The sequence below is a fragment of the Mustelus asterias genome, chromosome 7, assembly GCF_964213995.1.
Source record: "Mustelus asterias chromosome 7, sMusAst1.hap1.1, whole genome shotgun sequence".
NCBI classification, from domain to species: Eukaryota; Metazoa; Chordata; class Chondrichthyes; order Carcharhiniformes; family Triakidae; genus Mustelus; species Mustelus asterias.
Window position 1 is genome coordinate 100,681,822 of NC_135807.1, and position 17,372 is coordinate 100,699,193.

The following is a 17,372-nucleotide window of genomic DNA, read 5'->3' on the forward strand; positions in this document are numbered from 1 at the left end:
ACAACCATTTCATAATTGGTGTTAAATGATGTGCAGATTTTAATGATTCTGTCTCATTGTCAGATTTAAAGCAAAATAATTATGAACATTCTGAAATTTATACCTAAATTAGTGAGCTCACAGCCGAGTCTCTCCCCCACCCACCCCTCCACATGAGATGGTATCAGGAACCCTTCAGCCTCACCCATTCCTTCGGACTGCTTTGCACCAGTCAAAATTGGTGGGACCAGGCTCCGAAGAGACTCCTGTAGTTTGGATAAGCATGAGGCCTTCAACCTGTGTTAGGAAGCTGCAAAACTGAACTGATGAGTCACTGGCAACCAAAATCGCAGAGAGGCCAGTCCCCCTGCTGGTACTTGATTTTGTGAAAAATACAAGCAGCGCATTTATTTATACAGAGAACTAATAAAGGGGGAAAATAGTTCATATGTTTCAAATATAATTCAAAATCCATTTACCATTAAACAATTTCTCCCATATGTACCCGAGAGATGTCCTGTTACCTCCAAAAGGCATGTGTACCACAATATGGGAACAAATGAAGCATTGGATCAAGGTTGGAGAGGACAGAGGATTTGAAGCTCAGGACAGGAGAAAAGAATAGAAAATGTTGAGTCAGGGTCAAATTTTGACCATTTTAAAGAACATTAAAATAAAAAGGCAGTATTTTAAACACAGCAAGTCGGAATTCAAGGAGTAGAAATTGGCAGTTCAGACGAATAGAAGTGTGTCACAAAAGCAGTGGGGATGGGAAAAAAAATTCAAACATTGTCAATTTTGATGACAAAGTAATCCAGGAATTTATCCAATCGGATTGCACAGAATTTATGGCACTGAAGCAAGCTACTGGTTCACCTTGGTTATATCAGTGTTTATGCTCAGCCTCTAAAAGTAATCATCCAATTTCCGAGAGGCACAGTGCAAGACCAGACATAAACTAGTTTCCAATCCTTCTCCCTGCAAAGAAAATGTGACCTCAAAACTACAGTCGTCACAGTCTTACAAATTTGTAGCTCCACTTCACCTCTCAAGCTCTAAAAGATGCAAATACTTGCAACCAGTTTCATTAGAAATGCCAATTGGATCTCCACCCCAACTCCTGACATCCCCAACATCAGAGATACCAGTCTTCAGCCAACTTGATTCATTCCACATAATATAAAGAAACAGCTGAAGGCACTGGATACTGCCAAAGGTAATGGGTCCCAATGATATTCCAGCAACAGCTCAAGAACTTACTACACTCCTAGCCAAGCAGTTCCAGTGCAGCTACAAAAGTGGCTAACTGACAACATGGAAAACTGCCCATTGTCCAGTCCACAAAAAGCAGAACAAATCCAATCCAACCTAAATACTTCCCAATTAATCCATTCTCAATTATCAGCAAAGTGATGGAAGGTGTTGTCAACTGTGCTAACAAGCCACAGTTACACAGCAATAATCAGGGCCACTCAGCTCCTGATCTCAGAACAGCCTTGGTCTAAACATGGACAAGACCTAACCGTCTTCAGCTGTTTCATGACTGACCTTCCATCCATCAAGGAGACATGGTTACATTGTATTGTGTATGCTTACAACACTGAATTCTATCTCTTCTCACTATTACTAACGAAAAGGCCGCTCTTGTTTTCGAACTGCCAACTCATAAATTTCTGGATGACAAATGGACTGGTGCACCCCAGTCTAAAATGATGAAGAACTCAATATAAAAACTTAAATGTAAAGATTTTTTTTTAAAGACAGCAGCTATTTACTGACCGATATCAATGAAATGGGTGTGCCTGCTTTCTCAATTGTTACTAACACCGGACTTGACAAGCTGGTCATGTTTTACAATGTCTCCTTTAATGCAAGACAACATTTGGAATTCTGGAAGGGGGCAGCTGTTGTTATGCACATGCATAATTCTGCTTTGTGGAGAAACAAATCAGCTGCTACTGTGGAGAAGCAGGATGCTCAGAAGAGTTGGTTTTCTCTTTGAAAGAGAAAGAACAGATCCAATGGAACTGAAGAGATTTGAAGCAACGCGGAGTCACTGTCTGTTTGTAAAGAACAGACAATGCGGAGTGCTGATTGAAAGGCAGTAGGAGAGACCAATAAGGAAAATACAGTCTACTTTGCGTTATTAACTGAGGCACAGACTATAAGAGCAGGGAGGTTATGCTACAATGGTATAACACTAATTAAGGCTCAAGTTTTGCATCAGGTTCTTGTCATCACATTAGAAGGAGGATATGATCACGTTAGAGATTGCAGAGGAGATTTACAAGAGTGCTACCAGGACTAGAAAATTTGAGCTATGAGAAAAGATTGAAGAGGCTACGTTTGTTTTGCTCGGAAAGTTGGAGATCGAGGTGAGATTTAGTTGAGGTGTGTAAATAAAAACTTGGGTGGGTGGGTGGGTGGGTGGGTGGGTGGGGGGGGGGACAGATTTAAATAATTGACAAGTTGAAAAGAAGCTCTTTCAGGCAGAGGGTGGTGAGAGTCAGACTCATCGACTAAAAGACAAAGTCCTTGTTGATTTGAAAAAGCACTTCCAAGTGGCATCAACTACAAAGTGAACTCGAACAGACAAGAAATAGAAGGAGTAGGCCTCTTATCAGGTTCATTTTTCAGAGACCCTTACGTACTTGATGCAAGAGCAAGACACTGATCTGTATAAGAAAACCCAGTCCTTTATTTTCAAGCAAGTACAAGCTTCTGGAGGATCGCTTTACTAACTCAGCACAGTGTGCTGAGCCTCGCCGAGCGATACTCTCCGAACAGGGGGTCGTCCCTCCCTTTATACTCTTTTTACAGATATTAGTCACGTACACGCAGTATAACTTCACCCAGATCATGTGCTTCACAACAGCAAGAGTAAGTACAAAGACAGTATGTGAGTAAAACCATAAATATGTCAAAAACCCATTTTTGGTTGCCATCAAAACTGCACGTCCACCATTGCTCGAGTGTGAGATAGCAACCGTTCCCATATATCGTGGGAAGCTGCTTTGCCCATAAAGCGAATGTTATCTCCTTCAAACAAGGACAGCATCAGCCGAGTCCCGTCTAAACCAGTTTACTCGAGGAGGAGTTGTTATTTGCAAGGCCGGGGTGACAGTTCAGAATAGGGAATATGTGCTGATACCAGCACAAATTGTTCCAAACAGCAAGATGCAGTTAATCACAGCTTTCAAGTTAAGAATTTACTTCACTTTATCTTACAGTAACCAGCTGCATTTGCACTTTTGCAGGAGCTCAGCTGGCACACCTTTTTTACAAATGGCCAAGATCATAGGAGATTCATGGGATGTTAACCCCTTAACATCTCATTCCCTCCTTTTATCATCCCATGATAACACTAACCTCTTTAGAGGGGAACTTTCGCTCTATGATATGCTAGGCATTGGCAGACACCCTTCAATAAGCCTAGCAGTAAGCAAACTACCAGGATAATGACTCCCAGGTGCAGCAGCACCCTCCCCAGTCTCCAAAGAGGTTACCAAAAGGCCACCAGCCAGGAGGATTGTAGTTCTTAAAGTTTTGCCCTTCAGCCTTAATTTTGTCAGCGGTCTTTTTAATATGCTCAGCTAAATCAGTGATATTGTCAGAGGAGTATGGAACGTATGTACAGCACTCAGAGCCTATTAGGGCACAGGTGTCTCCTGTTGCTGCCAACAAGTAATCTAAAGCCATTCGATTTTGGAGTGCCACCGTCCATATAGCTACGACTTCAGCTGAAACTTCAGAGATAGTGGTGCTCACATCCTCTAATCCATCCGCAGTATTAGCTATTTTCTCAAGAGCTGATGCCATATTGATCAGCTCTTGAGCTGCCTTTGCTGTCCCATAGGCAGGAAAGGCCATCATCCAAAACCGTTGAGCTTCGGTGATGGCCCATTTAGATCTTAACAAATGTATCTTGGGGTGGAGATGCAGGGAGTCATAATGTCGGACATAGGGGACCACATACGCTAGATAGTAAGATCCGGACCAATCCCAGGGAAGCCAAGGATAGGTGTTATCTCCACAAACAAAATAGGTGCCATTGTACGCTACCATATCGTCTAATAGGCTGGGATTGGCTGGGAAACTATTGTCATTGGGGCATGTAATTTTTCTCCCTTCCCAACCCCAACCTTCACATTCCTTTGATAAGGCGTTCTGTATGAACATCCCAGTTTGTGTAGTGGAACAAAAAACCTTTTTTTCTTTCCGACTGGGATAGGTAATATTAAACTGCTGAAAGCAGTAGCTACGGCCAACGGGTATGGTTCTGTTTCGTATCAGGCAGATAGATCCTCTTTGTTGATTTTTTACAACAAAGTGGGGTGGGGAATCTGATCTATCGTAGTTGGGTTGGTAATGGTTCTTAAAAGAATTCGTTATATTAGACCTCTCTGCAAGTTGAGCAATATTTTTGCCCGAAGGTACACAGAGGGACGCCCTGTCCGTTAACTTTTATGAAGCCTAGAGGATCGAACACATCCCTCATTCCGTTTTTAGTCTCGTTTTGATACAAAATCCATTCTATCATTTCCTGGAGGTTGAGAGGAATAGGGAACAGAGGAATCTCTTCTTTAGCATGTGGTGGTATGAGGTGAGCAGACCCAACACCCACTTACATTAAACTTTACAGCATACTCATAAGACATGTACAAAAAGATGTTTGAGTGAAATCGTCCATTAGTCAGTCCATCTTTCAGGCTTCCTTTCCGTTGATCCGGTTGTCCTGGTGACAGAAAAATAGCCGAAAGGCTGAAGATGGCGACGATGATCTTCATGATTTGTTAGCAGGAATTGGCATCCACTGTTTACAGTCACTCAAATGGACCCAGCGATTCTGTCTTTTGACTTTAACTGCCGGAGTTTGGAGAAGCACTTGAAACGGTCCTTTCCACCTTGGTCCAAATTTGGGGCGATCCCAATCTCGAATCAGCATGAAGTCTCCAATCTGCGCCCACGAACAGCAGTTCTGATCCTCAAGGTCTTGGTCTGATATCCGTGAGGGTGGTCCAAAGGCACACTTTACCTGTGAATGGAGAAACTTTAGAGACAACGTTAGCTGCTGGAAGTACTTCTGCATTTCCTCACCCATAACATTGAAGTCTATCTGGGTGGGCAGGCTAGTATTGGCGTCCCAAGGTGTTCTACTGGGTCGGCCATAAATTCTCTCTGTCGCCGAGAATCCAGTAGTAGAGTGGGGCGTTATTCTCATGTGGTACAGAGCTAGGGGCAAAACCTTTAACCAGTTAAGGCCAGTTTCGGACGTTAACTTAGTCAATTTAGCTTTAAGAATTCCGTTAGCTCTTTCCACTATTCCTGCCGCCTGGGGGTGGTAGGTACAGTGGAATTGTTGTTGGATGTGTAACGCATCACACAATTCCTTATTGACTTTTGCTACAAAGTGGGGGCCATTATCTGAACTAATTTGTTGAGGCACCCCAAACCTTGGCATTACTTCAGTTAGTAACAATTTTACTACCGTCAAGGCTTTGTTGTTTGTCGTTGGGAAAGCCTCTATCCATCTACTAAATACATTATCACAAGACAATACTTATAGCAGCGTACATGCGGCAATTCAATAAAATCTAGCTGAATACATTCAAACGGTTCACCTGACAAGGGTGTTCTTCCTGGTGAGCATCTCACCCCTTGACCAACATTGTTTTGCTGGCATGTCAAACATGATGCTATATGACAGGGGTCTCCAAACCTTTCAGTACGGAGGGCCACATCGTATATTTTACACATTTTCGGGGGCCAAAGAAAAAAATTAGTTTTATAAATGAATGAATAAAATTTAAATGAATGAATAAGTTTTATTTGGATCATCTTAGTAATCAACATATGATTCAGAACAAAAGAGAAATGTGACAATTACAAAGAAACAAAGCCGTGTTTACACTGAGAAATTATATATAATGAGTAAAAATGTCAAACATTAGCAAATGCTCAGACAAAATAATCAATTACTTAACTGCAGATGAGAAAAGCAGGCCATTTGTTTTTTAATTAAATTTACTGAAATTTTACAAATGTTTACTTGAAATGAGAATTTGCCCAATTTTGTGGCACACAATAAGAAAAATAAACACGCCCCAAGAAAGAACTTCAGTAAAACAAAGCAAAGAATTTCAAAATAAACTTGAACCATTAATAAAGGTCAAACAAAAATAAATTCAGTCTGCACCTTTCTACACAATTGGAGTTTTCAATCGTAACCAACAAATTATGAACTTTTGCACAAGATTAATGGGAATGATGGAACTGTTTTTTTAATTTCAAAATATTGCTGAACTGAACTGGAGGAACCAATTATTAGACTTCAAATGCTCATCAGATAAATTTGCTCGATATTTGGACTTTACATAGTTCATTTTTGAAAATGTTTGTTCACACAGGTACGTTGTACCAAAAACTGATACAAATCCATAAGCAAATCGCTTCAAATTTGGAAACTGTTCAGGCTGCAAAGATTTTAAAAGTTGGATCAGATTTCCTTCTTTATACTTGTCTTTCAGCATGTCATCTGATTGGAGATCAATAATTTCCATTTGAAACTGACTTGGGAGTGTTTCAACATTGCAGCCAAATGGATTTTGAAACAGCTTTATTTCATCTGTGTTTCCATCAAGATCGGAAAATCGTTCCTGAAATTGTTTTTGCAAGTCCTTAATGATTTCTGTTGCAAAGGAAGGAAATTCTGCTTCACTTTCTTCATGAAATTTTCCACAACATGGAAAATGAACCAAGCTATGAACTTTCAGCTGTCCTTGAAATAGCATCAGTTTTGCCCTGAATGCCTTGACATGTGCGAATAGATCACAAATCAAATTTGTTTCGGCTTGCAACTTCAGATTCAATTGATTCATATGGCCTGTCACGTCTGCAAAAAATGCCAATTTCCAAAGCCAGTGTTTGATAAAAGTGGTTCGGGTCAATTCTTCTGTGAGAAAGGAATCAATTTCCTCTCTGAGCTGAAAGAACCGTGATAGAACCTTTCCACAACTAAGCCATCGAACTACTGTATAATAAGGCAAGTCACCGAACTCAGTATCAGTTTCTTTCAGAAAATCACGAAACTGGTGATGATTAAGTCCGTGAGATCGACTGAAATTCACTGTTGAAACAGCAGGTTTCAGAACGCAAGACATATCCACATATTTTCCACACAAAGCTTGTTGATGGATAATGCAATGCAGAAATATGGGCTTTGAGAATCTATCAACCTCACAAGCTTTTGTGATTTGTCCAACCAAACCTTTCTTCACCCCAGACATGTTCTTTCCTCCATCAATTGTCACACATTGCAGTTTATTCCACTCCAGGTTATAGTCTAACACAGTTTTTTGCAGTTCTTTGAAGATGTCTTCTCCAGTTACTGTGCTGTGCATGCTATGCACTGATGCTAATTCTTGTGTCACATTAAATTCACTGTCGACGCCACGGATGAATACTTGGAATTGTGATGTGTCACACACATCAGTCGATTCATCAAGTGCGAGAGAATACAACTGAAAATGTCTTGCTTTGTCTGCAATTTGATGAAATATATTGCTTCCTATATCCTCAATTCTACGAGCAACAGTATTTGGCGCAAGACTGATGATTTTGAACAGATTTGCTTTTTCTGGGCATAACTCTTCCACTGCTTCCATTATCAGAGCTGCCGAATCAGCAATCGAGACATCTGTTCTCCAATTGCCGCTCTGCATTGACTGACAGCTGCTTTATCCAATCCGCAAGCTCCATCTGTCTGAAATGAGCGAGAACAATGACAATGATGGCAGCAATTCAGACCAATTCAGTCATGGAAGGAAAAAAGAAAAGTGGACAGTGAGTGCCACCTATTTAATGAAGAAGGGGGTGTAAAGTACTTCTTTGTACAAGCAGGTGATAAAGTCTTATGTGTCATATGCAACAAAACTGTTGCAGTTTTGAAGGAGTACAATGTGTATATCGGCACTGAGACCAAACATGAACCAAGTTATTCCCAATTCGTAGGAACACAGCATTTGGAAAAATTTGAATCAATTGATGAGATCTCCATCGTTGAATGGCTTTCCTCTTGTAGCCAACACATAAGCTAGTTTGTAACTGGCCCTGGTTAAAGCTTCATTTTCAGTTATCTTCTGCGTAAAAAAAGCTCGTTGGGAAAGCAACCTGCGTTGCATTGATTCAAATTTTTCGGGGCTTTATAAGAAGCCAAAGGGGTCAGTAGTTTAGTGAATAAAGTTACATTAGTTAGCCATTGTCGGCAATAATTAACCAACCCTAAAAAGGCCCTCATTTGTTTGGGGGGTAGTGGGCAAGGGGGTCATAAGGATAGGTGAAATGCGTTCGGGGTGAGCGTTCGCTCTGAGGCGCTGAGTAGAATTCCTTGGAATTGTACCTGCCATTGGATACGCTTATCCTTTGCAGCGGGCACAACATATCCCCAAGAGTGGAGAGCGTTCCAAAGTCAGTTAGTATCTGCAATATTAGCAGATTCTGATGGACTTGCTAAAAGCAGATAATCAACGTATTGGATAACTGTGGAGCCATCCAAGGGTTGGAGGTCTTGGAGCTGGCGGTGCAAGACCTGGGAGAATAGGGTAGGCGAGTGAACAAACCCTTGAGGGAGACGAGTCCAGGTATACTGCTGGCCCTTAAAAGTGAAGGCAAACAGATCCTGAGACTCCTTATCTAAGGGAATAGCAAAGAATGCATGTTGTAAATCAACAAGGGTAAAGACACATGCATCCGAAGGGATGTTACTAAGGATAGTGGCAGGATTAGGGACAATCGGATGCAAAGGTTGGACGACCTTATTTATCTGTCTGAGATCCTGGATCAGTCTCCATACCTGGCGGCCAGATTTAGGGACGGGGCAGAATAGGAGTATTACAAGGTGATTGGCAAAGGACTAATATGCCTTGTCGGAGGAACGAATCTATCAAGGAGGTTATTAATTCCACTGCCTCAGGTTTGAGGGGGTACTGAGGTATCGAGGGTAAAGGTGCTCCCGGGATGACCTGTATTTTTATGGGGGTGACCGGAGTATATCCCACCTCATGTTTGGAAGCAGACCAAGGTTTGGAGAGCGCTCCTCAGAGGGGCTATGCTGAGGATGGTGGTGATGTAACGGCCCAGACACAATAAAAGGGTCACGATAGTATGTAATGAGACCATCAGCCAGCTGCTGTGAAAAACCTTTCGCATTAGGGTCTGACTGCGGTGCGCCAAAAATCCCAAGGATTTGGCCTTAAAACCGGTATTTACAGTCAAAGTGAGGTGAGGGGACACAAGACATAGGTGGGGCGGCACCTTCACCAGAAACGCTGCTCCTTCCTTTCCTTCAATAAACCCTCTAACAGTGACAGATAAACATGATCCTAAATAAGGGGCATAGATAGCAGCCAATTCCAAGGAGGCGCCTGTAGGGTCATAGCACAGGGTAACGTGAGGGCTAGGGATCTGTAGGGGGGTGGGGGGTGAAATCTCGAGGAGATAGGTCAATTATCCACCATTGTAGGAATCGGTGAACCCAAAACTGTCACTTCATCGGCTCACTTTTTATGCTAATGCCCTCATTGAGACAGAAAATTAATCCTCTTTCGGTGGCGGGGAGGGCTAGGTGAACCTTCATCCATCGTATTGCTCTCACTCTCTTCTTCCTGTGAATCAGGACTATCGTAATCCTCGCTGCTCTGAGTCACTAGGGAAAGTCACTTGAGGTTTTTTTCTGGTTTCCCCTATGAGTTTTAAAAAGCATCTTGTCCCTCTCTCCCTGGTCTACTGACAGCCTGTTTCTTTCCCTTCTTCTTAGCTTTGGATCTAGTTCTCCCGGCTATTGGACGAGTATATGATTCCGGGGCAGGGTTTTCATTGGGAGGACGGCTATCGGGTTCAACAGGAGGCTGTTGCGGTGTGGATATGGATGGGGTCAGAGTCGGCGTGGTAGAGGTCTGCGTCTGAGCAGGGGCAGTGGTCTGAGGAGAATAGGGTGGCAGAACTGGGGGCAAATCTGGCTGTTGAGTCTTATATCTTGGGGTGGGGGTTGAGGTTGAAGCTGGGGTAGGGGTTGAGTTGGTGGTGGCAGAGGTGGATACAACGTTTGGGGTGGTGGTTCTAGCGGGGCACTGGGTCGATTCCGCCAATCCTCCTCCTCCTGTTCATCCGTATCATTATTTTGGAACATCAGCAGACCACATATGTCAGGAGGTACCTCTGAGTTTTTCTCATTCATCAATTCGGCTTGCCGCTCTAATCCCTGTTCTCTGTTTCGTCTTTCCCTTTCCAGCCTTGGTTTAACCCTTTCCCTCATTTCATGATCCTCACACTGCAACTTCAAAACCTCCCAATTTTTGGGTTTCCCCTCATTATCACAGGCGCTAATCCCTCTTCTACGTGCGTTATCCACCCAACTGGCCAATTTTGACTTCTCAGTTAACTCCTCAGCTCTTTCTCCAAGATGACATGAAAATCTTCCATCTATTTCCCGCAACGCGTTTCCAAATAGCCTCCTCGGCTTTAATACATGGATCTATATCCCACGTTCCCCCTAATGGCAAATGTTCATTTCCTAATTTTTTGTTCAGGCACCCCGATAAATGTGAGTCGCTCCTCGTCTTTCGGGTTCTCCCGGCACATTTTACATAAAGGGGTCCCATCCCCTAACTTATCCAAAGTTTGACCCATCGTTAAGAGACTTTGACCACTTGTGCTTCTCAATCTTCAGTGTCCTGTTGTCCCCACGCCCACTTCAAAGTCCTGACCTTCACGTGGGGGATTTCCCCTCTTAACAACCGGTCTAAGGCTGCACTTTTGAGACAGGCACTTCCTTTCGATCGGCACAAGCAGTCACATCTCCAACTTCACCTAATTCCCACCCTTTCCTTTTTTTTCTGAAAACAATTTAATAAATATTCCACAAGAACAAACAGGCTTTAAGAACTCCTGCTTTCAATCTAATGCAACAACCACCACCCACATTTGACAAGCAACTAGACCACACAAACACACAAATACTTAAACTACTCAAATTATTAGGTCAACCTTAGATTTTCTCTAATCAATTTTCCATCTTGCCAATAAATTTATAATATTTCCCTAGTAATTCCCACCCGTTACTACGTCTCAGGAGGACTCGAACCTCAAATTCTACCGACCTAGGGACTCGAACCCCGGCCACCGGGGGACTCAAACCTCCCGGATTTAATATACCAAAACCCTGGGGACTCTAACCTCCAGGTACATGTGGGGGACTCGAACCCTCCACTTTCTTACTGAAAAAACCCTGGGGACTCTAACCACCAGGGCAACCAGGGGACTCGAACCTCCCGGTGTAGGACTAGTCAGTGTTCAAGGACATAAGTTGTCTCAGGGTTGGGTCAACACAGAGCCTCGGGGGATGAGGGGGTCGACCGAGTAATAGATTCAGTGAGAGAAACCAAGGTTAATCTTACCTTGTGGGCCCGTCCGTCTCACGTTACCAACGCCCAGGCGATCACTTATTCAGTCCGCCTCAGAGGACAGCTGTATATCTTGGAACCCCGCTCGCTGCAGCGCCAAATTATCAGGTTCATTTTTCAGAGACCCTTACGTACTTGATGCAAGAGCAAGACACTGATCTGTATAAGAAAACCCAGTCCTTTATTTTCAAGCAAGTACAAGCTTCTGGAGGATCGCTTTACTAACTCAGCACAGTGTGCTGAGCCTCGCCGAGCGATACTCTCCGAACAGGGGGTAGTCCCTCCCTTCATACTCTTTTTACAGATATTAGGTCACGTACACGCAGTATAACTTCACCCAGATCATGTGCTTCACAACAGCAAGAGTAAGTACAAAGACAGTATGTGAGTAAAACCATAAATATGTCAAAAACCCATTTTTGGTTGCCATCAAAACTGCACGTCCACCATTGCTCGAGTGTGAGATAGCAACCGTTCCCATATATCTTGGGAAGCTGCTTTGCCCATAAAGCGAATGTTATCTCCTTCAAACAAGGACAGCATCAGCCGAGTCCCACCTAAACCGGTTTACTCGAGTTGTTGTTATTTGCAAGGCCGGGGTGACAGTTCAGAATAGGGAATATGTGCTGATACCAGCACAAATTGTTCCAAACAGCAAGATGCAGTTAATCACAACTTTCAAGTTAAGAATTTACTTCACTTTATCTTACAGCAACCAGCTGCATTTGCACTTTTGCAGGAGCTCAGCTTGCGCACCTTTTTTACAAATGGCCAAGATCATAGGAGATTCATGGGATGTTAACCCCTTAACCTCTCATTCTGGGACTTTCAAAAGCCTGCCCCATCATTCAATATGATCATCATTGATCAATGCTGGCCTCAACTCCTTTTCTGTACCATTTCCCCATAGCTTTTTATTCATCAATATTTATCCACCTCCACTTTAAATATTTCAAATGATCCAGCCTCCATTGTTTCGGCCAGAGAATTCCAGATTCACCACCTTCGGTAAAGAAGAAATTTCTATGCACCTCAGTTTTAAATGACTGGCTCTTCATCTTGTAGCTATGTCCTCTTGTTCGAGACTCTCCAACAGGTGAAAACATCTCACCATGTACCCTGTCAAGTCCCCTCGGGATCTTATATGTTTGAATAAGGTCACCCCTCATTCTTTTAAACTCCAAGGAATACAGACCCAGACTATTTAGTCTCGCTTGATAGAACAACCCTTTCATCCCAGCGATTAGTCTGGTGAACTTTCTTTGTAAGAAGTCTCACAACACCAGGTTAAAGTCCAACAGGTTTATTTGGTAGCAAATACCATAAGCTTTCGGAGCGCTGCCCCTTGGTCAGATGGAGAGAAAATCTGTTCTCCACATCAGAACTTTCTTTGGACAGCTTCCAATGTTACTATATCTTTTTTTTAAGATAAGGAGACCCAAATTGTACACAGTATTTCAGGTGAGGCCTCACCAACACCCTGTACAGTTGCAACAAAACATCCCTACTTTCAAACTCCAATCCTTTGCAATAAAGGTCTCAACTACTTCGGCCTGCCTGCTAGCTTTTTGTGATTCATGCACCAGAACACCTACAACCCTCTGTCCTTCACTCACCTGCAGTCTCTCTCCATTTAGATAATCATCTGCCTTCTGATTTTTCCTTCCAAAATGTATGACCTCCCACTTCCTCACATTAAACTCCATTTGCCAAGTTTTCACCCAGTCACCCAATCTATCCATATCCCACGGCGGAATCACAATATCCTCATCACAACATGTCCTTCCACCTACCTTCGTATCATTGGTAAATTTGGAAACTTTACATTATGTTCCTTCCTCCAGGTCATTAATGTAAATAATGAACAATTGCAGGCCAAGAACTGATCCCAGCAGCACTCCACTAGTTAGATCTTGCCCCTCTGAAAAGGACTCATTTTATTCCAGCTCTCTTTTTGATATGACAGCCAGTTTTCAATCAATGCTAACACACTTCCTCCAATTCCATGGGTTTTTACTTTATGCACTAGCCTCTTATGCAGCGCCTGTCAAATGCCTTTTGGAAATCTAAATACAGAATATCTACAGAAAGTGGAATCCAGCCGAATAGGTCTTTTTGGGGCTGATGAATTCAGGGCCAAATGACACTTCTTGGCTTCTATGATCCAAAGCTACATGCAAATTATCTCAAGAGCAGAGTCTCCTTGAAATCAATCACTTCAACTTTGCCTTCAATCTTCCCTCTCCTGACAACTTCCTTAATGGCTGATTTTTGTGATTAAAGGCTAAGGTTTTTTGTTTCACAAGAAGAGCACTTCCAACTCCTCTCCACAACTCAGCCTGGCACATACAGGTAAAATTGACAGCAACACAAAACTACAAAGCAGCCACTGTAACTTGATCCCTTGAACAATTTTGATTTTCATGCAACCATTAATTCCATGCTGCGTCATACACAGAAAAAGTGTTCATCAGCGGGACAACAACCCAGATGTTTTGGTCTCTGGATCGTCAGAGATCAGACATACCACCCCAAGATGTGCTGCAGCACCCCATCAAAGTCCCAATGCACTAATTCAGTGGGCATTGCCATGGAATTCTCAACTTCCAACGGACAATTCTCCTGAACCCCACCAAAAATGGTCTCCAACTCTTAGTTAGAATTGGAGACTTCAGACAGTTTAAACATAGTTACCCTTGAAGTGATAGACAGGAAAACTAAAGTCTAACTCTTGTAACTATACGATTGAGCCACCCCCCTCTATTTCAATTCTGTGAATATCTCTCAAAACTCCCAACCTGAATATCTTTCATCTCCCCTGACCCAAACTCAACACCCTACCCAGCTATTACTCTACCCCTTTATCTCACCCATTCTCACAAACATACCCGGAAGAGCTTTGGGACATTTAAAATCGGACTTAAAAAGATATGCTTGTTCCTTCAGATTCCATCTCTGTGACAGTTCTATAGGATCCTCCTTCTGAAGGGCGGGGGGGGGGGGGGGGGGGGGGGGGGGTGGAATCGGAGGCAAGGTAGGTAGTTTTTTTAAAAAGGGTCATAAACAGGGGTTCCAACCCTTCATCAGAAGATTTGAACGATGATTTAAATTGCAGTTAAGAATTAACACTAACATAGGTTGACATTTAGCCTTGATCACAAGTTATGTTGTTTCAACAGAAAGGTGAGCAGAATCATAGCATATAATCCCAAAACACTGATGATTCTCAAATCCAGAATAAAATGGATTTTGATTCAGTAATAAATCTGTGGCCTTAGTTGCCATTTCTCAGGTTGATTTCAGCAAATAAACAGTTCAGTTTTATGCAGCTGTTCCAATAAAAGCTTTTTTCCCACTCCCTCAAATGTTTGCTCCTTTTATAATGTCTCTCATCCTTCACCAATCCAAATCATTTTTGGTCGCTAGGTAAAGCCAACGCTTCTCATCTGTCAGATGATGTCACCTGAGATCACTTTTGGTCATCAGAATTTTATATCCTCTAAGGGAATCCGGCCATTCTCCCTGCCATCATAGCACAGATTAAAACTTGCTGTCACAAATTGTAGACAGTTTTGCATTATGCTACCCTATAGCACAGCACACTGGAGCACGAGATGCACTGCACTGCCAAATTATTTGAAGAAACAAAACAAACTAGTGTGTAGGTCTCCAATTAAAGACTCACAAATTTAGGTAGTTTCACGTCAATTCACACAATGCAATAAATATGCAAACCTGGCAAAAAGACTGAATATGAACAAGGTAACTGTCAGGATTTTCAGATTAAAATCATCACTTCAAAAATCAGAAAAATCTGTGACACTGACATGTTCAAAAATATTTTTTATTAACACATTCCTGTATTTGTTTAAATTGGTAAAATAACAAGTACAAATATGCACTGTTGACTGTATTTCATTGAACATATAGAGAGCAATCTGCAGAACTAGTTTTTGCTTCTCTGGTGCATACAAAAAAATGACCTTTTCACGAGTTAATTTGATAGTCAAACAAACCCTTATTTTGAACTGGTGGTTAACAGGAAACATGAAATTTTAAGGAAAGCAAAGTTTGAAAGCCTTTTAACAGGAGATGGCTGCAACTACAATTTAGCTGCTCCCTTGGCTCTAAATTTGGACCCCAAAGATATCATTTTCAAACGACACGCCCAGACATGTCACTGTTATGAAATTAATTACCATGCAAAAAGTTCCATGGCAGTCAATCTATTTGTAATGACCATCCACTGAACATGCCAATACAATGTTTCATCTACACAAACCAGAAAAGAAACGCAAACTCACCAAGGTACATAGCGTTTCCTAACAATGGAGATAAAGTCGCCTCATTGTAGGTAAGTAAAATTTGAATTTTGAGCCTTGACGCCACGCAGGTCACAAGATACTGCAGCAACTAGGGATACAAACATTTGGAGATTCCACTATGCTACGCAACATTTTGGACGTTACTGGATACTGCAGCACCGCAGGGATATCGACACCAGGAACACGAAGACGTTACAACTCGCCAACTCAAATATAGTAGTTAACAAAAATACCACCACCCACCATTTCAGCGTCTCTAATTAATCTTAGTTTTGCCTACAGGTCCTGGTGAATTTCTTTTGGTGAATTGCAACCCACTGACCAACTTCCGGAAATCTCTGTCTGCTATTCGCAGTTATTCCCGAAATGTCCCCTTGCGGGCAATGAATCAGACAGAATCACAACAGCTCCCAGACGAGGTCCCACCTACTTTCTTAAGCAAGCCCAGCCCCGCAACAGCTTATTAAACGCAAGAAGGATGTGGGGTCATTCAGCTGAACATGAAGATTGGGGGGGGGGGGGGGGGAGAGAGGAGGAATGACAAGATGACTGATCGGACTCTGCGGGGTGCAAGAGAATCACTTCGGCAGTCATTGGGTCCGCCTCTCTTACCTTGAAGTTGCTGGAGTTCACCCATCCCGTTAGTTCGTCCATGATGTCGTCCAGCGTCCGTTTTGGGTCGTGATCCACGTCCATGGACCTCCTGGGATCGCCCAAGTAATCGATCAGCTCCTGGCCGACCTGTAGCCGTCGGCTCACATCTCTTTGCGCCACTTGCTCCGAGAAATAGTCCAAGCTCCATTCAGGCTCCATGTCTGTCAGGGCCGGGTGGCTCTCACAAAGTTACACTCGGATACCCTCCTCTCCCACCACCTGCCTGAACTTCAGATGGCACCGTACACTTCTTGCAGCCTCAAAAAGAAGATTCGCCGTTGCCTTCTGCTTTTATCCGCCAGCCCTCTTGTACTTGTCGGTCAAGTGGCGAGCCCTTCGCCCTCGTCCAGGCCTTTTACTCTTCACTCCTTCCAGACTCTTCACTCCCACCCCCTTTAAGCAACTCCAGTCGTAGCAGCGCCTCCTGACACAAGATTCGTCCAATCCCTCCCATAAAAAAATCTTCCCCCTTCAACTTCCGTAATTCACCCTTAAAACGAATTATAAATAAACCACAGCGCGCATCGCACCAACGATTGACGACTGCTGCATCCCCACCCCCCTGTGGCAACAGGCCCGGTCCCGTTCCGTCCGCCCTCTTCACCCGTCCTGTGCGCACGCGTGCCGGGGCAGCCGCTCTGACGCAACAATGGGTTGTGGGTGCTCGCGTGCCGGAGCGCGAGCTTTCCCCCCCTTTGAAAACCAACGGCGGCAAGCACGGCTGCCCAGTGTGTGCACCAGCAGGGAGAAATCTCACGTGTGTACCCATTTAATTTACTGCACAGTAAAAACATGAATAAGTTTACGTTATTTAAGGATTTCTTTTGTTTATTACAAATACATTCTTACAAAACAATTACAAATATTCAAAGAACGAATATGAAAGATACAATACCAATGGCTAACACCATCCATTTATCAATAACCTACAATTACAACCTTCTATTTAGGAAGG

General features: G+C 43.0%; 1 protein-coding gene across 9 annotated transcripts in view; it reads right to left on the bottom strand.

The window, feature by feature from the left end:
* The window catches only part of clasp2 (cytoplasmic linker associated protein 2), a 463,341-nt gene extending 446,360 nt beyond the window's left edge, over positions 1 to 16,981 (bottom strand). For all 9 annotated transcript variants that reach the window (XM_078216563.1, XM_078216560.1, XM_078216559.1 and 6 more), the window contains exon 1: positions 16,376 to 16,981. In XM_078216563.1, coding sequence (XP_078072689.1) covers positions 16,376 to 16,576 — 201 coding nt within the window. In that variant the 5' untranslated portion in view covers positions 16,577 to 16,981. The remainder of the gene's footprint in view (positions 1 to 16,375) is intronic.
* Positions 16,982 to 17,372: the final 391 nt, after the last annotated feature.